The following is a 25537-nucleotide window of genomic DNA, read 5'->3' as shown; positions in this document are numbered from 1 at the left end:
TACTGGTAGGAACCTCCTGGTTACACCAGCCCACAGGGGATTATTGTGTCCGTCGTGCCGGGAGGGGCTGGGTGGGGAGGGGCTGGGTGGGGAGGGTGGGGCTGGGAGGGTGGGGAGGGGCTGGGTGGGGAGGGACGGGCTGGGTGGGGAGGGGCTGGGTGGGGAGGGGCAGGGAGGGGAGGGTGGAGAAGGGCTGGGTGGGGAGGGGCTAGTCACCCCGTGGTGCCCTTATAAAACTCAACGTTGAACCTACTCACGCCGGCTTGTGCCCGCCCTCTCAGTCGGGCATATTTGCGGAATACACCACGCCGCCGTTGACCCTGGCCATTGACCGAGCAACCCAACGTTCCTACCAGCTCCCTCCGCAGGAGGAATGTGTTTTAGGACCTCGTCTAACCGGTGTCAGACCAGAGGATGTCAAAATGGAACAACACAAGGACAATTGAATAAAGTCAATAGTTTTTTGCAGAAAAAAAATATTTTAGGAGTCGTGTCTTATCGTAGATACAAATTACAAAAAATTGTAATATCAGGATAATTATACACGTATACTTTCACGACTAATATTATTCATAAGGGTCCGTCCATAAATGACGTCACGCACCTGGGGGGGGGGGGGGTGAGAAATGTGACGTCACATCAAAATGCGCAACTTTAAATAAATATAGACAACACGTTCTACTTAATTAAATAGACTTTTAAGAATGTTTTCTCCTACAACATCAGAGTGCAGCGCTACATTAAATACACACTACAATGATAATAGTTTAAAGCGATTTGAAGCATGTTGTATTTTTTTTGGGGGGGGGGGGGCAACGCTTTGTGACGCCGTGTGACGAGGGGGGGGGGTCAAAAATCGTCCAAAATCGCGTGACGTCATTTATGGACGGCCCCTAAGCACAATGACTGCCATGCCCATTGTGTGACTGTCGCTGGCCTGAACGTGTTACTGGCCCTTCACGTGCACACAGCCTGGCACAGCGCCGTGGTGACGTCACCGCCACGGTTGTTGTTGCTGTCGCGCGCTCCCCTTGCTAACATGGGGCTCAAGTCAGCGCGATATGCTATGACGTCATATAGCGCAGTGACGAGTGGCGCAATGACGTCATGTCACGGCGCGAAGTGGCCACGTTTTACATGGGGGGGGGGGGGTGGTGATGAACCGCGTGTTTTTCTTGTGTTATGAAACGTCCCAAACGTTCAATGTTTATTGTGATGATGATCCACACAAAGGGTGAAATCTGTCATACCCTGCCTTTAATTAAAGGGCCACCGACAGGACCTACCATACGCTTGCGGCTTCAATTAAAGGAGCACTGTCGATATCCATTTCCCGTGTGCATGCGCTACGCCTTTAATTAAAGGGACGCTGACAAGATCCCCCCCATACCCTGCGCCTTTAATTAAAGGGACACTCATAAACAACCCCTTCACCATGGCCACCTTATCCGGTACCCTGCGCCTTTAATTAAAGGGACCCCCTCCCCTCCGTGTCCCATACAAAGAGGGCGGCCGCTCTGCCGCCACTCGGCCATTCGCGTCACGGCTGAATCCTCGAGCAGCGAGGAAGGGGGCGAGCGAGCGAGGGAGGCTACGGAGAGAGAGAAAATAAAAAACAGCAGCCGCGTCGACTGAGAGCAGTGACACGGCGACGGGGAGACGCCGGCCGACACACACACACGAGCAGAGAGCGAGAGATCTAAACTCACGGGCGAAGATGGACAACAGCGGTAAGGAGAAGGAGGCCATGCAGCTGATGGCGGACGCGGAGAAGAAGCTGCGTTCTTCGCAGTCGTTCTTTGGGGGCCTCTTCGGGTAAATCTGCCTCTTCTTCATCATCATCTTGGCGATCGCGGCACGGGCCCCCTCGTCGTCGCGGGTTTCCCCCGGCCCAGCGAGCCGGTCTGGGTGCCCTATCGCCGCCACTACCCATTTAATTATCTCCCCGCGTCCACCCTCGTTGGGATCCTCCTGCCTTGGGGTGGCTTCGGCTGTCGGTGTTGTTCGTTTTCCATCGAGGTGGAATCGATGAATTCATTTGGCAAAAACAAAGCTGTCACTGGGTTAATGTCGCAGTGGCGCACCGTGATAAACGAGCACGTACCGGACATGTAATTGTACAGAGATGAGCGCTGTTAAATGTCAGTGTTTTTACACCGCCTCTTCCCGGCCAGTTTCGAGTAAATATAGAAACATTAGACCAACGCTGGCCGAATGTTCCATGTTTACTGGCTTGCAAAGGTCATGTGAGAATGGACCGAGTTGGCCCAACATTGGCTCAGTTGAGGCCCAACATTGAGCTGCGTGGTGCCCAATTTTTCGTGGGGGCCCAAGATTGACGTTGGCAGTGGCCCATCATTGAGGTCGGTGATGGGTCAATCTTGGGGCCCCAATGTCGGTGATTCTGCGTGTCTGCACCAACGAAGCGTTTCGTGTCAGAATCGTCATCTTAATTTATACTGGAGGAATCCGACGAACTATAAAGCTCTTTTTTTCACAGATGTCCAGCGCCTATCGCGGTGGCATCACGATCGGGTGACGGTGTCATTGTGTTTATGTGGATCTGTCGTTTAGATGGAAGCCAGCGGAGAGAGATGCTAAGTCCAGATGTCCGTATGAAATGCTGCATTGAGAGCGAGGGGTCTCTTGTTCGTTGGTAGCAGTGGATTCTAAAGCCTTTGGGTTAATGCGGTGAAGGCTTTTTCAGACATGCACTCCAAAGAGGCTTAAAACTATATTTAACTGGAGGGTTTTGTATATATTCTCAGGTTTTTTTCGGTAAAGTCACGTAGGTAAAACATTAAAAGTAATGAAAGTAAAATAAAAACAAAACAAAAATAAAAATAAAATTCACGACGTTTCGGAGGCAACACAAGTCTCCGTCATCAGGTGGGACCGTCACAGCCAGATTAGCTGCATCAAGTGAAGCAATGATTCAAAATGTAATCCCTTATAAGCAAGTTGAAGGGGGGGAGGAGAGGGGGGGGGAGTTCATCAGAATGTGGTAGCCAATGAATGGAACGTATCGGGAGGGAGGGGGGTGGGAGGGGGAGGGAGCCAACAAAACATTTGGCGACGGCTTGGACGCGGCTGCTGCGCACGCCAACACAATGGGCAGAAAGGGGGGAGGGGAGGTCTGATACACATGATAGAACAAAGGAACGAAAATGCCCATGTTTATACCAATGCAGGCTGAAAAATGAAGAGAGTACTGTTAAAAATAACTGGGGATGTTAACACTCGGTGAAGTAAATTAAAATAGTGCCTGTCAGATAAGATGGTCCAAAAAGTGTAATTAAGTCTTTTTTGCGTGGTTAATAACATCTTTCCAGTGATTACTGAGTTTGTACCCATCATCACGGTTGAAATTATGTCTGTGTTTGTATATTTGTATGGCTTCGTGTACAAACCTTTGATGGTAGCCAGGAGGCTTGCAGAGAACCTTGGTCTCGGAAAAGACAATATCATGAGAGCCCGCCGAGTTGTAGCAATGATCGGCAACGGCCGAAGAATCAGTTCTGCCGTGTTTCAGATCTGACTTGTGCTCGCGGACACGATCAGCAACATGACGTTTTGTTTCTCCAATGTAGCAATCACCACAAATGCAACTCAATTTGTAGACTCCAGGATACTGTAAGTCAGGAACGACATCCTTCACAGATGGAATCAGATCACGGATTTTATGCACTGTGCTGAATCGGACTTGGATCTTATGTTTGTTTAGAATTTTGGAGATCTTTTTGGTCACGCCTGCTTGTATATGTTCACATGTTTTATACATTTGAATATGTAATGATCAAATGGGACTCTCTTGGCTTTACGTATATGGGCTATGATAAACACACAATCTCGAGTTAACATTAATATTTTGAAGGACAGCGTATCACTTTTTTGGTTTGGGTCACTCCAGTTTGAATAAAGTACAGAGTGCCAACGTTCTGTGCTTTGTTCGTAAGATGCTCGGTGGACAGGAAGTTTATTGACATCAGCTGACTTGGTGTTACGCCTATAAATGCCTAGTGGCGTGCAAACACAGTCACACTTGCCTTGTCTTAACTCACGTGGCCTTCTCCGAGTCACATTGAAAATATTGCTCAATCGGCGCACATTATCATTCACTCTGGAGTCGTATAAATAATATATTCTTTCTGAATTGTTTGCACAAATTACCAAGGTGTTATTCCTGTGTCAGAACAAAAACATGTTTAGCCTCAGGTTTTCTTTAAAAAAAAACTGCCTATGTCATACAGTATTTGCCACAAAAAACACTTCAAATTCTCTACATTTTAACGATCTGTTTTAAGCATTTAAGTAAATATTCTGCGAGAAAGTATTTTTTGTCGTGTGAACCGTTGGCCACATTGTTAACATTCGGTCAATCATTGTGCACGGTCGGGTCATATTGGTGTGTGATGTTGCTTCTCATTAACGTGTACTGTGTAGGGGCGGATCGTCAAAGCAGGAGGATGCTTGTGAAATGTATGCCCGCGCTGCCAACATGTTTAAAATGGCAAAGAACTGGAGCGGTGAGTGTGCATCGCACATTTCCCAGAATAAGTCGCATGATGCATGTTTGAGCAGCTTACAGTCCTTGGTTTTAGTGTGGATGACACGAGCATCTTTGTATTAATACAAACCACTGAAAGCAAAGCCATTTCCTCATTTAATCTTGGTGTGTTGCTTTTCTAATTTCCAGCTGCTGGAAATGCATTTTGTCAGGCAGCCAAGCTGCACCTACAGTTGCAGAGCAAACATGATGCAGCTACCAACTTTGTGGATGCGGGAAACGCTTTCAAGAAGGCTGATCCACAAGGTAAAAAGGATCCTCCATTGAAATAGTATTCCTACTTTGTTGCAGATTACTTATAGATGTTTCCAACCAGCCAATGACTGCATTAAAATGAGTGGAGAGAATTGCCTGTCAAATTACTCCTGTATATCACTAAAAGTTAATCTTACCTTTTCAAATATTGTTCTTCTAGAGGCCATCAACTGTATGAATCGGGCAATTGAGATCTACACCGACATGGTAAATGTATCCACTCGACAGTACTCTGCAAAACAAACCTTGGTTCGCACATTCGCTTATAAGCACCTGCAACTTGAGCAATTCATTTGAGAAATCATCTCTTCCTTCAGGGACGTTTTACCATTGCGGCAAAACATCACATTACCATCGCTGAGATTTACGAGACCGAACTGGTGGACATTGAAAAGGTGTGTCGCTTTAAAACATCTCTTACTTTCATATCGACAATTTCAGTTACATTGAAAAACATACAAACTTAGATCACTTTATACAATGCCATATTGCCAGCACATATCAAAGTGGAAAATAGAAATATGGTCCCTAAAAATGTTAGTTTGTGGAATATATTTCTGGGCCACAATTGTATCTGTCAATGCTATTTTAAAAAGTTATAATTATTTTTGTGACAGTCAGTGATGTATTGTCTTGCAGGCGATAGCGCATTATGAACAGGCTGCAGATTATTACAAGGGGGAGGAATCCAACAGGTAATATTTGCAGTTCCAATCCCATACACTTGCTGATTTGTTAAACGTTTCCAATGCTTGTGATCCACATCGCCTGACAGCGATTACTTTTATCGTTTTGCAGCTCAGCCAACAAATGCTTACTAAAGGTGGCTGCATATGCAGCACAACTAGAACAATACCAAAGAGCTATCGAGATATACGAGCAGGTAAGACATTTACATCACATTAGACCAGGGGTGGGGACAACCTTTTACTTACTGAGGGCTGAATGGAACTTGAGAAAACAAATGACAAACCACACCTCAACGCACACCTTGGCGTATTCCTATAATGCAACACATAATTAGTAGTCACCCTTGGCCGCAGTGGCAGAAGTAACTTGGAGCGCTAAAATTAGAAACGCTATTGTTTCCAAGTCGAATGTATTTCAGGTACTTCATTAATGCAGTTTCCAAGTGATCGGCCTGATGTGGCGATGGCTCATATAAAATGAAGTGACGAGCTGTATCTGGCCTGCGAGCAATCGGTTACTCACCCATATGTTACACGTACTATCTATGGGTAGTGACTCAACACACTATACTAACAACAGCTAGCTGTGTGACTGGAATAGGGTTTTAAATAACAAAATGTCCACTCATGTGTCACATGAGTTAGTGTTGGTCTTTATCCGCTTGAATAAAGATCGGCAAACAGTGGGGGATTTTGTTAAATATCCCAGCCTTCACAATTTGACTGTTAATCGTTTGAATAGGCTAATCGTGCCAGCCATAACATTGGGATGTATAAATGTTGAACTTATTTCACACCGTACGTAGCCAACCATGTTAATCGGAGGGCTGGGGGAAGGACAACAAACTAAACACAAAAAGCAGCTCTAAAGAAATGTCATCTTGTGAATGCTGATGATCTGACAGTCATGTCATGTCATGCATTGCTTTGCAAAAAAGCACACGAACCAATGGAAAGTAATTTATGTAATGAGATAATGAGAGCAATGTACAGGCAGTCCCTGACTTTCGAACGGGTTCCATTCCTGGGACTCGTCCGTAAGTCAAACGGTTCGCAATTCAGGACAAAATAATGTACTGTATTTGATTACACATACGGTCAGTGTTATATAATGTGTTGCGGTTCAACAAAAAAAGGGAAGCATTGTTAAACTCTTAAATATCTGTAATTGTCTCACAGAATGTTATGGTCTATTATTGTTGTCTTCACCAACCGTGCATTTGCTTTTGGTCTGACGCTGTTGACATGTAGGTCGCTACCAATGCTATGGACAGCACCCTGCTCAAGTACAGTGCAAAAGAGTACTTCTTCAAAGCAGCGCTCTGCCATTTCTGCATCGACATGCTGAACACTAAGGTGGGACGCCACGAGTCACAAATCCTCACCGTCACCCAATGAGTCGCGAATTAAGTCTTATACATGGCAGGGATTAATTGCCTACTCTTCAGCTAATGGGCTTTAAATGGTTGACTGAAAGATGTCACTTAAAGATGTAACAAACTAAATTGTCAGTTTTCCAGAGAACTGTGAAATGTATAATTGTTCGTATGCCATTCAGCGAGAAGCTTGTGCAATTTTTTCATGAGAAAATGGTGGTATGTGTGACTACAGAACAGGTTAAACACATAAATAACCTAACTTCTGCAATCATGCAATAGAAGGGATGGAATAAACGTATTTGATTCTAAATGTTAAGAGTTTGTTTTCAAAATAGAAATAACCAACACTAAAGAAAGCATGTTTAAACACCTTTGGGTACAATGCTTTATTAACCCACATGACCAACTACCGTCAGTCATTTTATGTTTTATTTACACTCAGAAAGTTGAATCGCATGCAGGTTATTTGCCCGCTTGGTTTAAGCAACTCATTGGACAGAGAACTTGAAAGGGAACTCAAGCAAAGCCACACCACATCCGTGGGCAAATCCGGGCAGTGGCTACATTTATTAAACTTGGGTCTCAGTGGGAGCTGCCCCCCCCCCCCCGACACCGGCTTTAGAAGATCTCTTAGTGGGGAGCGTCTTGCTGCATCAATACAGGAATTGATGTCGTGACCTGTTGCAGTGGGGCACTAGCATCGTCAGTGGTCTGCAGAAGGGTACTGTGGCAGTGGGGCACGAAGCTGTCTGCAAACACCAAGTTACGTCTTGCTGGATACCCCATCAGAGATGGTCTCTTGGATCCTGAAAATGTGGCTTAATTGAAGGTCATTGACGACAAACTTGGCAATGATTAGAAAGTGAGCCAGACGGTTTATTCAAAAGATATTAAAGGGCAGCATGTAAGCAAACCAGTCCCTGTAACGGAAGTGTTGAACTCTTCCCCTTTATAGCAGAGGAAGAGGCAAGGGGGGGATATTGTACTTTGAAGCCAGTGCTCGGTCAACAAAAGCTTTTGGGGTTCCCCCTCCAGCCACCCTCTGCTCCGAAGAAATTCCCAACCATCACCACCCCAAATGACGGAACAATCTCTCTCTCACAGCCTCACCCCCCCCCCCCTCTTAATTCCAGTGGGAGAGTGATTGGGACACTTGATGAGAGAATGGTCTTGAACAGTATCACACAGATGGACCCTCTTAATTTACCCTCTGACCATCTTGTGTTCTCCACCAGCCCCATGTAACATGATTGCTGCAACACTTTGATTTAAGGAGTGGACAGATTGTTGTTTAGTTCCCCCTGCTGAGAGTCCAAAGCCTGTATACGACACGATATGGCCCAAAATAAAGCAGGGGTTTCTATCCCATTGTCGACCTTTGGTTAGTGAACAAGTTTGTCAAGCCCCGCACCTTCAAAATGCAGACCGGAGCCTTCATCATTTGAGCTTTGCGCCCATGGGAATACTTGAATGGTAAAGGGGAAGAGATGGAGGCATATGGATTTCATCAGTTCTATTATTAAGCAAAGAAAGGTGGATAATCTGACAATTTTGGTGCTTAATATCAAGTCAAGACAGCAGCTTCAAAGATGAGGATTGTTTCCTGTTTAAATAATCGAGTTTGCTTATGCTGTGAGATCAAGAAGTACAGAAGATATTAAAGGGCAGCATGTAAGCAAACCAGTCCCTGTAACGGAAGTGTTGAACTCTTCCCCTTTATAGCAGAGGAAGAGGCAAGGGGGGGATATTGTACTTTGAAGCCAGTGCTCGGTCAACAAAAGCTTTTGGGGTTCCCCCTCCAGCCACCCTCTGCTCCGAAGAAATTCCCAACCATCACCACCCCAAATGACGGAACAATCTCTCTCTCACAGCCTCACCCCCCCCCCCCCCCTCTTAATTCCAGTGGGAGAGTGATTGGGACACTTGATGAGAGAATGGTCTTGAACAGTATCACACAGATGGACCCTCTTAATTTACCCTCTGACCATCTTGTGTTCTCCACCAGCCCCATGTAACATGATTGCTGCAACACTTTGATTTAAGGAGTGGACAGATTGTTGTTTAGTTCCCCCTGCTGAGAGTCCAAAGCCTGTATACGACACGATATGGCCCAAAATAAAGCAGGGGTTTCTATCCCATTGTCGACCTTTGGTTAGTGAACAAGTTTGTCAAGCCCCGCACCTTCAAAATGCAGACCGGAGCCTTCATCATTTGAGCTTTGCGCCCATGGGAATACTTGAATGGTAAAGGGGAAGAGATGGAGGCATATGGATTTCATCAGTTCTATTATTAAGCAAAGAAAGGTGGATAATCTGACAATTTTGGTGCTTAATATCAAGTCAAGACAGCAGCTTCAAAGATGAGGATTGTTTCCTGTTTAAATAATCGAGTTTGCTTATGCTGTGAGATCAAGAAGTACAGAATTTTGACTTTCATGTGACCCAATCGACCAGAGCAGTGGCTGTCTTTGGCACCTTATCGTTCACACCTGTAGGGCATGCACATTCCCAAACACCTTTTTGACGTGTTGCAGGCTGTATTGAGTCGCAACAGCAGATGGCTTTTTGGTAAAGCTGTACTCACAGCTGGTCCCATACTTAGTGTTCCATGTAGCATAGTTTGTTGTCCTTCGACCGCACCTTCGAAAAGCACGGTTAACTACATATGGTGTGAAAGAAGTTCACCTTACATACATCCTTATGGGTTCGTTTTTTTGGTCACACTCAAGTTTATTTGGTAAGATTTTGTCATGGTCTCCCTCCAGTGTTTCACCTTTGGAAAGGTAGTTTTGTATGGTAGCATGTGTGTTGCATAACGTTAAAGGGACTCTATGCACAGAAGCCACAATACATGTTTGCCTTCTGTCATCCCCACGTGGGCAACAATTTGTTTTGAACTTTCCAATGTAGGAAAGTAAAGAAGTTGTTTTGTGGGTTTTCGCGAAACATTGCTCAGTTTGTTCACATGATTCCATGTTGAGCTCAATTTGTTTTTTACCGATGCATGTGCCCTCGGCAGTTGGTCAAGTGGGTTGGTCACGTGGCGACTTCTGTATGCAAGGGTGATTAAACCATGCCTTCTTTAGTTTAGTGTGTTTTTTCTCTTGTAAATGAATTTAGCATTTATAATAAAACCCGATTTAAATTGTGGCATCTGTTAACTCTTTTCTGTATTCACAATTCACTAATTAAAAAATATCAACTTATTCTGGGTCCCTTTAAAATCACAATGAGATATTAATCTACATATACAAAAGGGAAATGTGTGAATGTGTGTCTATTCGAAATGTTTAGCGTACTTCCCAACATGCAACAAACTTGAAATTTGGCATGTGGGCAGCTTCCAGACTGTACACAATGCAAAAAGTATAAAGAGATACTTTTGTATTTTTTTTTGGGGGGGAGGCGCAATAATGGTTATATTTTGTACGGCAAGTGAGTGGCGACATCACATCTGTGATGGCACCCGCATGCGGAAGCGTGACGCAGTATGCCTGCTGACGTCACCCCCCCCCAACCCTCCGCGTAGGCCGTGTGTTAATCCAAGACGTGAAGCTGGGTAGTGAAGCTAGTAATTTATATAGTACAGATTGTGGAGGTTAAGTTAGTTCTGTTTGGTAGCATGCGTTATTTAGCCCAATTAATAATGTATTAGCTCAGTGCTATTGTTTTGTTTATTTTAGCTCATATCATGTTTTCTAATGATTGCTCCCACAGTACCCCATATTGACTGCTCTAAAATGTCTGTTCCAGCTGGCCCTGGATAAGTATGAAGAAATGTTCCCAGTCTTCTCGGACTCCCGAGAATGCAAGCTGCTTAAGGTAAGCTTTTCTTGCCCAAAGAGTTCCCGTCTACCTTTTTCATTAAACGTCAACCATTGTACATATACATGCATTAACAAGGCAATGTTCTGTGCTTCAATAGAAACTGCTCGACGCCCATGAAGAACAGAATTTGGAAAACTATACGGACGCGGTAAGCAACAAAACATGACTGCTTTGAGGCAGCTGACGAAGCAGACTTACAATGCAAACTTTCTTCTCATTTGCTGACAACACAGCATTTTGTGGTGTGTGAGAGTGTAAACATGTTGGCAAAGCGTGGTCGGGGCATGTGTGTACAATGACAGGTCAAAGAGTACGACTCCATCTCGCGCCTGGATCAGTGGCTCACGACGATGCTACTGCGCATCAAGAAGACCATCCAAGGCGACGGCGATGGAGACCTGCGATAGGTGGAATGGCAAGGAAACTCTACTTCATTGACAGCACGCATGCAAACCCGCCACGTAGCTATGGCAAAACACACACACACGACACGACCATTTACCACACGAGGATCGGTTGGATTGACATACAATGAATTCGCCATTTGAAGAATGTTTTATTATGTGTATATTTTCTTTTCCTAATAGGAATTTGGTCTGTGCCAATCCAGATGCAGTGATTGAAAATTAATAACTTGACCTTGGTGATTAAAATTGAACACCTTTAGCAATGCTACAAACACATTCACAGCAAGTTAAAGTAATTGGTCACGTTTGTAAGAAGCAAAGTAGTATGCTGCTTTAATCCAAACCAAATGTTAGCACTTGTGTTTATGAAAGTACATCCGTTCTTTGTGTTTGTATATAAGTGGGCTGTGGTAATGGTTTCACAACTTGCAATGATTTGGATTGTCATGTTCACCAATTTTTTGTTTGAAGTTGAGGGCACGTGCAGTTATCACATCTGCGGTTCAGTATTTCTCTTCCCATTAATTTACAGTGTTCCACTTGTACCATTGCAATGCTTCCATATCAGAGAAGTAGGGGATGTACAAGAAATGCCATTTATTTTTGCATGTCTGGAGACGACAGACGTTTAAAAAAAAAAATCTAATGCAGGTATGGACATTGGGGCTCATGTTCACCGGGGAAAAAAAAGCATGCAATTAGTCTTTGACGGGGCCTTATGTTGTGAGCATAAACAATTGTGACCAATTAATATTTGCAGATCTTACCGAGTGTAAATGCTGTATAATTTGAGGTGGTAGAGCCGATTTTAAAAAATCTTACAATTACATTTCTTTGAAATATTGCTTTTTTTTCCTGCCTGGCCTAGCACTGTTTAATTCAGATGTTGTGCTTGCTGTGTTACCACGTTGCGTATGTACAGTGCTCGTTGTACTTGTAGTGCAGCCGTGTCTATTGTGCTTGAATGTCACCGCTCCTTGCAAATTGTTCCGTAGCAACAGCACAGTTTTACATTCTCACGATGCTAACTAGAGATGTCATACAATGAAACTGCTTACTGTTGAATCCGAATAAAAATTGTGAAAAGGAAAATTTGCATTGTATATTTTTTTCTGGATGCTGTCATGGTTAAAATGCACTTGCAAGCCAGGTTAAGACCTCCCAACGTGATAAACAATGGGCACATTTTTTTAAATCCCACATGCCTCGATCCACCTAGCAATGAACGTGGTGCTGGGGTTGTGTGGATATTCCCACTTTTCCCAAGTTGTCTGTCCAGCACAAAGGCCACATTCAGCGGCTCTAGAGCTCCCTCTAGTGGAGGCCCTTCCACCAGCAGTGGTGCAAATAAGCAATTGCAGGGCTGCACTTTTACATTCATTTTAAGATCTGAAAAACAAGTTTTATTTAACACGAGCCTGTCACATTTCAAAACGGAAAGTTTAAAATTACTGTTAATTCAAATAATCATTATTTGTGCCATTTGAATAATGTTTTTACGTGTACCCATAATTTACAGGTTTGTTATAAGGAACATTAAGCATGACAAACTTTGGACCCTGTAATCAATTATCGTCAGAATACTGTTACTAGACAAGTAGTCATAGCAAGTATGTGTGCACAAAGTCATGTCACCACCATCATTGAAGCTGAAAATTTGCAAACTGCCCAAGTGAGATTAATTGCAAACGGTGTTGCGTCAGCTGCAAGACCCACACTGCTGTGTCGATTCCCAAACAATTCCCTTACTGGGATTTATAGTGCAGTCAATTCACACAATATACCTTTCTTTCCTCCAAATGTGCTCGCAGTGTCATGTCAAATCAGAATATCCATTTGCAACTGCGGGCAGCGCTTGTAAGAAAATAGTCGGAGAAAATTACAGGGACTCGCCTCTACTTACAAACATTCAGAGACACGAACAAATATGTCCAGTTGCCTGGACGGACCGAGAGTCGTAAGTTCAACCGCTGCGCAATAGACGGCGGTGGTGGCATTACATCTGCAGACATGAAGAACCAGTGGCATCTACATCTACAGGAGATTATACAACTTTTAAAGCCATTCACCATGTTTAGCGTACATGCCGTACAACACGTTTGGAATCGACAAAAGTAAAGTTGGTCTTAAGAACACTTACAAACACACCTCCGGAAACTAACTCGTTTGTAAGTACAGGAGTCCCTGTACATGAAACTACAAGGGTGGTTTATTTCAGTGAGATAATTCTGTAACCGCTGTGGATTCAGTAAATGCATAGTGAATGAGGTATGATCCTGATACTCAATGCCGTTTGCAGGTTTTACTCCCAGACTGCAGCCATTTAACTATGATCAAATATGATAATGCCCATGCACAACTGCACATAAGAGCAGTGCGCCAATATTCGTTTTTTGTTTCACGATAGTTTAAAGTGAAACTGAACCACCCTTGCACTTTTCAAGTTCTGTCCATAGGCTGTATCCACACTAGGGACAAACCTAATATAAATAGGGTTAAATATCAGGCACCTGATATGTTTAATTCTCAACAACTGGAAACAATTCAAGCAAAGTCCAACTCGTAGGTATGTGTCATAATTCATGACCATAATTAGACCATTAAGTCACTACACCAATGGACCTGGTTTAAAAACAGACGGTTGGATTCAAACCCATGATCTCTGTTGTGAATATTCATTGTTTTGATGTGGCATTTGCCTCAAACTACCTGGCCACCTCCAAAGTAGATGTTCTGAATTAATGATGCTCACATCGATACGTTTTCATTACGACCTTTCCTCCACAGATGAAACTGAATAAAGTCACAAAACAGAATGCATAACACAAGATTCTCACATCATATGCCCACAATGATGATCTCATTAAAACTCATTTGTAAACATCGCGCACTTCAACGAAGCTTTTGTCCAAAGAAACACAATAGACATGTGCAGGTCAGTACGTTGTTTCGTGTTTTCTTTAGCCAACATAACCTGCTATGAGTTTTACTTTAAGCATTCAACAGTGCACAGTTAATGTTATACATACTTTTACCACCATTGTTATTCATTTCTTTTGGGTTCGATCGTGTAGGTATAATGCATTATATATCTTTTTTTTAATAACCCGCCACGACCCGGCAGAGCCAATAAATCAAGTTGTCACGTGAACAAATACATCAATTGGTTTGGGATGTTGAAAAGCAAGCTCATTAAAAAAAAAGAATTGAACATGATGTTTAAGAAAATTACACCCAGGATCATCAGGCATGAACAAAAGGTGACTTTCTACGTTTGCTGTGAAACAAAATCAATTGGCACATTTACCCACGTGACAACTTCATTTCATTGGCTCTGGGGGGCGGTGTCGGGTTGTTAAAATGATGATGTAACCCAAAATAAACTATACATCGATGTACTGTACAGTTAACAAAGTGTCCAATAGCTTTTAGGATGGTCTATTTATGAACTAGCTTGATACATAGCTGACAAAGTAAATAAATTAATGGGTACAATGAGTATGCTGTACACGGTCATATGTCAAGTAGTCATATTTACTCACAACTACCATTCTTATGCCTGGGTCAAGAGAGTTGGAACCTGATGACTTTATTCATCTAACATTGCCTGTAAAGTGTTGGGTACGGAAGTGGGCACGAGTTGTAGGGAAAACCTTTATATTTAATATATCCCTTTGAAATGTCAAAAATCATTGGATTTTTTTACGGTGACAACTTCAGATGTGGTAGGCCAGATGGATAAGGATCCCGTTCACAATAAGTAGTCGAATGGAATTCAAAACAACATGCGTACCTTCGCCACGTTATCTTGGTCACTATGATGAATATAGCTAACTACAGACAATACATTAACACATTATTTTCTTTTAAGACTTGATATTTTCAACAGAGCAGTTTTTTTTTACAAATTTCAAAATCTAAACAAGTACTATTTTTATAATAGACAGATGATTCCACATATACACAATGAGCCATAGAACTGAAAGAAAATTAGTTCTGAAAGTTTTTAGATTAATGGGGCATTGATTGGGTATGTAATCGATTACCTCCATCCTGGTATTTTAAAAAAATCACAGAAACATGGTGGTGAGATTTAATGGTCTAATTTTTACCTAACACTTGGGTTTAAAGTTTGCTTGCGAGAATTGATTTTAAACTTACACGAGACGAAAAAATTATACTAAGTGTTAAAAGTTTATTACACTTAACTGTTTAATTAGTTTGACTGTGCGTGGTGGTGGAGGAGGGCCTTAACGACATAAATTTGGTCAGATCATGAGATGGCCTTCATCCAAATTCTATTGACTTATTTATTGTTACTGTACCACTTGTATTATCTTGTTTGGCCTTGTTTGCCCCATTCGCCCAAATGTAACATTTGCTCAAATGTAAATACTTGATTTTTCAGTGCATGATCGCAAATGTAAATACTTGATTTTTCAGCGTATGATTCGGTGCACGTCGAGAAAAGATTCAATTTAAATCGATACATTGTTACATACCTCGTTAATAAAGCCATGTTCCTTGAACGTATACATGTGCACCGTTATATGAACGCCCAAATGAGTTATTTGGCTGCAGAGTGATGTTTAAAAGGCAGTCATGTGAGAATGAATGTGAAACATGGAAGGCCAAATCTGGGTCGGCTCACATTTCTTGAAGTCACATCCCGTTTGCAAGCAAGTGCAACGGAATGAACAAGTTAATGTCTACGAGTGACGAGTTTTTTTCAACAGCACGAGGAATATGGTTGGTATTTGTTGTTTGACATCAGGAGTAGTTACGATAATTATTCCCTATCTGTTCTGAGTCATCAGCAGTGAGGGAACGGCATAAATGTTTTTGAAATAATAATAGTTTCCTGTGGTTATTGCAATACACACCATGTTTCTTCTTTTACATCACCATGATCTTCCTGCTTATATTTGAAATTTGCCTTAAAGGCACTATAAGAACATGGTTTTTAACCTCTCCCGAAAGGTTTGATATCTTTATTGTGGAATGCGTATTACACGTGTATATATTATTGCCAGATATATTAAATCTGCACGTACTTATCCCATGCGCACACCTGTGTCATGCCTTGCTAGTTTGTAAAGAATCATGGAGAGGTGCATGCTTGGAATACACCAAGAGACAGTAAGCAAACACATGGATCAGAGACTGAGAACGAGGCGGCAGTTGGAAGAACACACCCAAAAGTACGTTCAAGGCGGAGATGGAGATAAGAACAGCTCATGTGCGGGAGCTAAATGGATTGTTGCAACGCCTGACTGAGGTATGATGACTTGCGGTGGTCTTCATCCAGCAGTTTATAGACCAATGGTTATTAGAATCCATTTTGTTGCTTCAATACTGCTACGTATGTATTCTCAAATATCATTCCAGTACAGCATGTATGAGGTTCAAGAGAAATTAAGACATTAAAATGCCTTAAGTGATAACATTTGTTGAGTACACCCATTGACTGCTGGACATTATATAAAATTTTAAATGCATACCAACTTAAATTGCTTAAATATTCCGAATAGTGAACTGCACTACAGTATATGTCCAGAATAGCTGTTATATCTTGAGCAACATTATTGTACTTGTCAGCTAACACGGTACACTGCAGCCATCACTTTCAACCTCAACAAGATTGCTGCTTTGTATGATGAGCATGTGGCCAGCCTTACATCGGCAAAGACTGGTTTATCACCTCAGTGCCACTGCCCTGCAGCACCGCCATGTCCATCACTTGGATGATGGGAATGGCAGCCGAGCCTGCATCCGCAACGGCCGTCACCTGTCCGGCCGCTGTAATTTCCAGAATTCTGGCCTCTGTGGGCGGCTCCGTTTCAGTCACGACGTTTGTTTGCATCGGCTCGATCGGCAGGCTCTCCCCGTCGGTGCCCACCACCGTCACAATCTGCCATGTGCTGCAGTCATCGCGCTGGCCATCGTCACCGGGCATCGCGGTCGCAATAGTCTCGATGTAGACCGACTCTTCGGACTTGGGGATGCCCAGCTGTGCTGGCGAAGTGTGCTCGCCACACTGCGTGCCCACGTCCTCGCCTGCGAGTGGCGTGAGGATTTCCAAGCCGCCGTCTGTGCTGTTGCTACGCAGCACACGACCCGATATTTTGTCCTTGCTGTCCACCACCATCAGGAAGGTCTGCCAAGGGGCATTCTTGTCGTGTACCTGTGAGGTTTGGATGTCAAAATATATACGTCATCCACTGGGTGAAGACGATGGTGTGGTGTAATGGTTAGGATACAACAGTATACGTTGGTATATCGCAATTTTTTACATCGGTAGGTCACGAGTGGTGGGGTAAATTGTGTGTACCCCCCACATATTTTAAGATGTCTGGCCAAAGTGGAAGAGTAGGCCAAAATAGCTACTAAAAGGGGATCTCTAGAGCTCCGACAAATGAAGGCCCTTTGGCCAGCAATGTCGTGAGCAAGCAATTTCAGGGCTGCACCATCACCGTGACAACTGTGCAAATATTGTCACGTGCCCATTTTGGCAAAAGGGAATCCCCACGAGATTTAGTCCTAACATGCGAATAATACAGTTCGGATTGCCACAATTGCGAATTTTATTTCAAAAAAATCCATGAGATATACTGTGATATACTGTATCTTGAAGCTTTCGTGACTGCAGGAATCCAGACTCATTGGGTCTTTCGGTAAAGGGACGTAGGTAGGGATACATCTCCTAACACTAAATGGTAGAGCCAAATATGATGACGAGGCAGATAGCTATATTCATGCATTTACGACGTCATGAAAGAATTGGTATTCATATTTTCGAACACTTTACACAAATAAAACGCCGAAACCTTAGCTACATAACATTTACGAACTCATCTAAAATGCACGATCATTCCAAATGGAAATAAAATCAAGCATCAATTAAAAATGCAAAACATATCCACATGTATTTATTTTACACGCTTGCTGTGCGAAGTGTGATCGAGTCGGTCTCCCCATCTGCTGACCAGAGTGTGGCGCCGCAGCGTCGACTTGTCCGTAAACGTGCGTCCGCAGAAGTTGCACATGTAGGGCTTCTCGCCCGTGTGAATGCGGTGGTGGCGGTTCAGCGCATTGAGCTGTGTGAATTGCTTCCCGCACATGTCGCAGCAGTACGGCCGCTCTCCTGTTCGCACACAACACAGCATCCAAGTAACAACTCGCCCATTACGTTAATTCGAACCTGTACGTGTGTACACGTGTATAGCCCTCTTTGTCAATACGATGCCAGGTGAAGGCCTTCCCTCTACATTGTGTGGCTCATATGGATTATTTTACTGCTGTATATTTCTCTACGCTGACAAGTGCTAGCTGGTGAAGGTGGGGAGCATAGATGGAGCATAGTACAGTGCAATGGATGTTTGTGCAATGTCCTTTTCTGACAATATAGCGCGCCTCAGTAGCCAACACCTGACGTATGCATGGCGGTCGCTCATCCAAGCACTGTACAAGCTCATCTCTACTTCGCTCCTGAGATCTGATGAGAGCAGGTGCATTCTGTGCAATTCGATCATCAGATACAATATTGATTTGGACACAGTCCGTTTTAACATTTGTTTTAGAACACTGGCTATCAGTGAAGAATGAAACTTGCACTGGATAAGGACCCTAACTCTCAAGAACAAAAGATATGGAAAACAAAACGACTCGTACTTTTTGTCTTTACAGCCATTCAGTTACCACAATAAAATTTGTGGTGCAGATACAAAGATATGTTGAATTTCGATTTAAAGCTTTCGTGACTGCAGGGATTCACATTCTTGGTTCTTTTAGTAAAGTCACGTAGTTAGGGTTAGGATGATTGCTTGTGTTGCAATCGAAACGTCGTGAGAATTTTATTGTTTAATTTTTATTATTTTATTATTTCCCTTCTACGTGACTTTACCGAAAGAACCAAGAATACAGAATGCAATGTGTCAGTAACTTTAGGCAATTTTAATTTAATATGAATGAGCTTATGCTGACATATCCTGACGTTTGAAAAGTGTCTATTACTAAATATCTACTCACTGTTAACTGTTCTTACGCATTTTTCTGACTGCTCAAGTGACATTTTCAAGTGTAATTTTTGTTTAACCAGGTGCAAACTTAAAAGACCAATATAATCTCACTTGCAATAATGAGCTGGGGTATTAGTCTGCCAGTAAGGGGTGATAATTGCTATGTATAGTTCAAATTGAGACATTTTGCAGGTAACTTAAAAATTTGGGAAATTTCGACCCCGATTCGCAGGAGTGTCTGCTCTTGCGAACGACATCAGAGGACCTTCAAGTGTCCACCGTGACGCAGACAGGTATTGTTATGGTTGTTACACCCACAGTAATAATAAGAGTGGCCGCTGGATTTGAAAAGTAAACGTTTGTAACAAGAAGAAAACATGCTGCTGCTAGGCCATGTCACGGGTCATCTAGAAACTCTTACATTTCTATTAGGGCCCCATGTTGGATAGTGCAGTCTCCAAATATTCACGCCGTGTCTATGGCCTCTGCATCTGTCTGCTATGAAGAATGGCCAACGCCTAAAACGTTGCCTACTGTAATTTTGGTTCCTGCTTCAGGGCAGCGTTGCTGACAAATGTGTTGAGTTTCAGCGAGTGAGTTTCTGATGTAGATGTGTTCGTACCCGTGTGGATCTTGGCATGCTGGTACAGGGAATTTCGTTGCGCAAAGGCGCGGCCACACACGTTGCACAGGAAGGGCTTGGAGCCCGAGTGGATGCGGTTGTGGTGCTTCAGGTACTCCTTGGAGGCGAAGCTCTTGCCGCAAGTCTCGCACATGAATGGGCGCTCGCCTGCAACATTGAGAAGCAGTGTCTGGCAGTGCGGCTTCAAGCAACAGAAAACCTAGCTTTTTCAATGCGTACATTTTACAGACAAGTGAAAATTGCATGAAATATGTATTTAAATAAGCATGCAAATGAACATTCATGGTAATGGTTGTGTATTTCAGTGGTTTATGTTCAACTCCAATGACTACTTATAAATGGTGTAAATGATACATCTTAAAAACATATTTTAAAAACTGTATTATATTGTGAAAAAAAATCAATGAAAATCTATGGATGCATACATACTCTAAAGTGGTAAAAAAATTATACGTTTGAAAAATCTCAATATTTCATTGGTTGATATTACTACAATCAATAAAATGTAATGCCATTTAATTACACAAACCATAACAAATCCAAATTGGTGGGGCAGTTAACTTAATATGGGCACTTTACCAAATATACGTTCAAATAAATCTAGCCCTTGTGCAGTGACGTGCAACTACTGTGACTGCCTACCCGTATGAATGCGCTTGTGGTAAATCAGCATATGATTCTGAGTAAAGCGTGCACCACAATCCTCACACACAAACGGCTTCTCCCCTGTGTGTGTCCTGTTGGGAGAAAATGGACACCAAAGAATCAGCATGACGCCGCGCTAAAAACAAACCAGCCATGAAAATCAATTCCATGTTACCCGTACAGAAACCGTATGAAACATGAAACAAAAAATGTTAAACACTACGATAAAATGCGCATTTAAAACCCCCACTAAAATATGGAATGGGCTCAAGAGGTTTAACTTAGGTGGGAGGTGTAAGAAATAAATGTAACGTTTATGGAATATACTAGATAACAATTACATGGATGTGCTAATAAATCAATCTCCCGTGTTTATGAGACAGCACAGTAAGAATGTGTTGAAATTAAATATTTAATAATGTGTCCAGGGCAATGACATCAATGCAACTGCAGTTTTGCGCCCAGTCAACAGCTGTGTTCCAAATGCAGCAACCCAATTCGGTGTACATTGTGCAAGCAAACGGTTTAGCAATGCCGATGAATATAGCCAACCAGACATTAAAACAACTACAGTAATGGTGTCAACAGAGGACATAATAGCAATCTATACTTCACAAAGAACATCCATGGTACCATACAAAGCAAATCATTTACTATAAAAAGATAAGCTTGTAAGCGGTTTTCAACTGTAGTATCTGTCTACTACCAGTTCTGTTATAACTCTCCACTGATATTCGTGGCTAGCAATCCAACTCGGTTCACCAGATTCATAGCGTGGTGCAAAAACTAAGGCACCACGACTCCTCCCAGGCCAGCATCGTTACATTGAATCGTCAGTGATATTCAGAATCCATTCAGGGAGAGAAATAGAAACACACGGATCAGACAACATACGCAGATTAAAGACATCACTGTAACTGTTACTAAAAGTGGGCTTGGGGAAGTTGCGTCGCTAAAAGGGATCGTGCCAGACGGTCAGCAATAATAATGAAGTGGTAGTCAAGGGAATAAATGCTTCGAAGAGGACATCCAAGCAAGAAGATGAAACTTTGAAATAAGCGTCCGCTAGGTGGACAGTTGTATCACAGGATTGTGAGAGGGTTACAGCTTGGGGAGGGGCCTTCGCCCACCAATGGATCGACCACGACCCCTGCTGATAAATGACAAGGAATAAGAACCCACCTCTGGTGCACCTTGAGGGAGGAGACCTGCGAGAAGCGAGCAGCGCACTCGGTGCAGTGGTAGGGCCTGTCTCCCGTGTGCGTGCGCTCGTGCAAGCGCAAGGCGGTGCGGGAGCTCAGGCCCTTGCCACACTCGGGACACGTGTGACGCTCCGCACCACCCTCGTGCACCTGAATCGTGTGTCTGCGCACATCCTTTTTACGCTGCGGAGATGTAAATGGACAGGTGCGAGCATGTTCAAGGCATTAGTCTCAGACCAGCAGGCAAGGGCTATTTCAGCAACTCAATTGTAATTGTACTACAGTCTAAAAATAATCAGCCCGAGACGATTACATGGTATAAGAAATGTATTATTTAGCGTAAATTTATGTTCGTGCAATTTTTTTTACTTCTCTTGTGACTGCTGTATTTTATCTAATTTCTATATGCCTCATTGCAGAACTTTCTTGTATGTTTTTATTTTGCCATCTTGGTTAGCCAGGTCAATCTTGCAAATTAGACTGTCCTGGTGTGATGAGTTCTCAACTGGTTAAAACATCAACTTGACTTAATGTTTGGTATTGTTAAGTCCCAAAAGCAGGGATTGTACTAATTTTGGCCCAAAGGGTTGTGACATTTGCATTGATTATATCTTACAATTGAGAGACAACACTGCTACTAGTCTGCCTATGCAGATCCAAATTACCCACACATTAGGAACATAAGTGCAATACAATTTACCTTGGCCTTATTTTGTTTGCAAAATTGACCAAAAAGGAATATTATTTCTCGTACCTCCGATAAACCTTTGTTTTAGTGCATCACACCATATTCGGACTTAATAATATTAAACATACAACTGTCAGACTAACTAAGCCATATTTGTACATGCCAAAACTATTTTCATAATAATTTCACGGATAAACTAGCTCACTCTGAAGATTTGCAAGATTGTAACAATAAAAGCCTGAAACATTAAAATCACTACTTAAAGGGCATTTAAAATATCTGACTTAAAAGAAAGTCAAAAGTTCTACCAAATGCCACATTTATTAGCCTAAGACTGATGAGTAAACAAAAGCATGTACACAATCACAACACACAGGCCACACCTTAAAGCGCTTCCCACAGATGCCGCACACAAACTGACGGTCCTCGTTGTGCACATGCCGGAGGTGTGCGCGCAGGTTGCAACGGTTAGTAAACGTCTGCCCGCACTCCCTGCAGCAGTACACAATGTCTGGCTCCATGCCATGGGCCTGCAAGGCATGCTTCATGTAACTCTTCTCGTACTGAAACTCTTTGTCACAGTTGGTGCACTCGATCACCTTTCCTGCGCACTGGCCTGCGTCGCTACCTTCCTGTTCTGTTTTCTTCCCCCGTTTGATTTTCTTTCCGTCAATTGAAATTTCAAAATCACTGGCATCCTCCTCCACCTCACAAGGTTCTTCTCCAGTGCTAGTACACTCTTCTGCTGCTCCGGCGTCAGCCGTAGACTCGTGTTTAGTGACGCTCTTCATTGCTCCTTTTAACTCGACTGCAACTGAGGGAGCCGCTTCCTGGAGTGCTCCCTGAGTGAGATGGACTGGAAGTTCTGTGGCCATCTTGCTGCCACCCTGCTTGAGCCGAGTTTTCTTTGCCAGTGCTGCTTCAGCTGCCTTCATGGCCCTGGCCATCAGTCGATTGCTGCGGATATTCGGCTCACTCACAGCTTTCCCAGTGTCCTTTTTCAGGTGCAAACCAATTTGGTCGCTGGAGCTTCCTTCCGTCACCGATGACCCAACCTGGAATGACAGGATTTCCAGCGATGGTGATGATGCACCGGCCTCTGCCAATTCGGGGTGTCTGTTGCTGCTGTCCTCCGGGGAATGATGTTGCGCATTGCCGAGTGGTCCGACACCGGCTCGCAGGCATGCTTCTGCTAGCTCTGCGCACTGCATCAGCCCCGACAGGCTCAGCAGCCTGCCGACTTGCTCAAAGCACACTTCGACACGACCCGTGTATACAAACTCAAGGAAGGCGGCCAAGTCAGTGGCGGCAGCATCGTGCAACTTCACGTTGCACGATGTGGGCGACATGCTTTTGCTGTCGACTTCTTCGTCAGCCACCCCACCAGCTTCTGTGGTTGTCAGCACATTGACTGGAAGCAGAATGCTGTAGAAGTAGGTGCTGGCAGCTGCCAGCACAGCTTTGTGAGCGGGAAAGCAAGTTTCCTCGGCTTGAACGGTCAGGTCGCACAGATGGCTGTGAATCCGCAGCTCATTGAGACCTCGGAGCACAGTGCTGGCCATGGCGGGACCTTCCAAAACCGCGGTAGCAGCGCCACTCGCCATGCCTGGCGACCAACTGCTGTACACGAATAATCCACAGAGTGCACAAAAAGTGGGTTAGTTAAAAAAATAACATTATAAGACATTTTCTTTATTGCCCTGCACGTCTATTTATATTGATAATGAACGGTCAAGAGCAGTAGTCACAAAAACCGATGAACTGGAAGTGGATGAGTAATTCACGATGCTAAGACCATGCCACAGTATTAAATCGGTACGACCAAGATCCTGCATTTGAATACACAGCCACCCATGATTAAATATGGTTCTTAAGTCGAATAAGGTGACGGTCTCAACTGTGTTAACAAATGAGAATTATAATAGTTTGACTTATTTTTGCATTTGCCAGCTCTAAAATGTTAGATTTGCCCTATGCAAGGCATGATGGAAGTTGCACCACGTACTTTGAAGAAAGGTTAACTGAAGTAATCTCAGAATTAGTTACGTTAATATCTTCCAGGGGCTCTTTTCTGACACATGAACTGTTTGCTGTCATAGTTCTGAATGGAATTATTCACATATCATAGTATGGGAGAAAATAAACACTAAACATTTTGACCTGCTGCAGAGGCTGATTATGCCTGTCTGGTGTTTGTAATTAGCCAATATTTTAAACCAGACGGGTGCACATTGAACACTGCATGCATGGTAAAGCCACCACATTCGGTAGTCGTTTGTACGTGATGACGCCATGATGCAGGATTACCTCGGAATGTCTCTTAAGTCCCCAATTACTTAAAGATGATGATGGATTACAATGTGTTTTTTTATTCTGGATAACTTTTTCTTAATTTTACACATTTCACACTCATTTTGCATTTACTTTCGTAGTACCTGTACTATATTTTACCGTACACATTTAGATGTACACGTTTTATGCCATGCCCTCTGCACGTACGCTGCATTTATCGTATTATCCAGGACACCATTTAAACAAAAGATTGTAACAATGTGCTTTAAACTGTATCAATACCTTTTAATACCTATTATTGATACATAGGTATAGTATGCTTAATCTACCAACCTGCCTATGACGAATAACGCATTGCAGCATTCCAAATGCAAATGATAGCCACACACACCTTAAAAATGAATAAAACATCACAAAAAACTACAAGGACAATGCTGTTTTACCACTCATGACGGTCGTAATTATGCTTGAATATAATGGACACCCAATCTTTCCCAACAAATTGCTTGTAACTTTAGATTCGGGACAGTTAAATGAGCATTAATAAATTATTTTGGTTCTTTCAGCTTGCGTACTTTACTACCACGTGTCTCCGTACCCATTGACATGTTAATTTTTTCTCTAACCCCTCCATCCCTCTGCCTCCGCCCCCCTCTGTCTATTTAAGGCCTCGCCACAGAGACGATCTCCCTCTCTGTGCCTGTGTTACTCTCTCTCTCTATGTATCTTGGTGATATCTGTCTCCTTATATGTCTGTCTATAGTCTTCTGGTTAGATTTTTTGTTTCTATTTCATTTATACCTGATGATGATTGCTTGTGTTGCAATCGAAACGTCGTATGCTATTATTTAATTTCTTTTATCTTTATACGTGACTTTACCGAAAGAACCAAAAGAGTAATTCCTGCAGTCACGAAAGGTCGAAA

At 43.0% G+C, this 25537-nt stretch overlaps 2 protein-coding genes across 2 annotated transcripts; one reads left to right on the top strand and one right to left on the bottom strand.

The window, feature by feature from the left end:
• Positions 1-1502: 1502 nt before the first annotated feature.
• Positions 1503-12216, top strand: LOC144727461 (alpha-soluble NSF attachment protein). Its single transcript, XM_078606314.1, has 11 exons — positions 1503-1815; positions 4444-4526; positions 4697-4813; positions 4983-5029; positions 5140-5217; positions 5462-5517; positions 5621-5705; positions 6763-6867; positions 10643-10711; positions 10815-10865; positions 11020-12216. The coding sequence occupies exons 1-11, from the start codon at positions 1718-1720 to the stop codon at positions 11122-11124; spliced, it is 894 nt and encodes a 297-aa protein (XP_078462440.1). The 5' UTR covers positions 1503-1717; the 3' UTR covers positions 11125-12216.
• On the bottom strand, positions 11254-25257 carry LOC144727460 (GDNF-inducible zinc finger protein 1-like). The gene is made up of 6 exons (XM_078606312.1): positions 22704-25257; positions 21613-21815; positions 20428-20522; positions 19765-19932; positions 18111-18268; positions 11254-17308 (listed from the first exon to the last, which is right to left on the bottom strand). Exons 1-6 carry the CDS (start codon positions 23922-23924, stop codon positions 16799-16801), a joined length of 2355 nt encoding a protein of 784 aa, XP_078462438.1. The 5' UTR covers positions 23925-25257; the 3' UTR covers positions 11254-16798.
• Between the last annotated feature and the right edge of the window lie 280 nt (positions 25258-25537).

This window comes from Lampetra planeri, chromosome 25, assembly GCF_965212315.1.
Source record: "Lampetra planeri chromosome 25, kcLamPlan1.2.h2, whole genome shotgun sequence".
Taxonomy (NCBI): domain Eukaryota; kingdom Metazoa; phylum Chordata; class Hyperoartia; order Petromyzontiformes; family Petromyzontidae; genus Lampetra; species Lampetra planeri.
The sequence above is the reverse complement of the archived record's forward strand: the minus strand, read 5'-3'. Positions and strand labels throughout refer to the sequence as shown.

What these genes read in the sequence shown, in the direction of transcription:
- LOC144727461 (XM_078606314.1), top strand. Translation starts at nt 1,718, where the DNA reads ATGGACAACAGCGGTAAGGAGAAGGAGGCCATGCAGCTGATGGCGGAC. An exon ending in AACTGGTGGACATTGAAAAG is followed by an intron (nt 5,218 to 5,461) that starts GTGTGTCGCTTT and finishes ATTGTCTTGCAG; the next exon opens with GCGATAGCGCATTATGAACA. An exon ending in TCGACATGCTGAACACTAAG is followed by an intron (nt 6,868 to 10,642) that starts GTGGGACGCCAC and finishes TGTCTGTTCCAG; the next exon opens with CTGGCCCTGGATAAGTATGA.
- LOC144727460 (XM_078606312.1), bottom strand. Translation starts at nt 23,924, where the DNA reads ATGGCGAGTGGCGCTGCTACCGCGGTTTTGGAAGGTCCCGCCATGGCC. An exon ending in TCCCTCAAGGTGCACCAGAG is followed by an intron (nt 20,523 to 21,612) that starts GTGGGTTCTTAT and finishes TTCTCCCAACAG; the next exon opens with GACACACACAGGGGAGAAGC. An exon ending in GCATGCCAAGATCCACACGG is followed by an intron (nt 18,269 to 19,764) that starts GTACGAACACAT and finishes GTGTGCGAACAG; the next exon opens with GAGAGCGGCCGTACTGCTGC.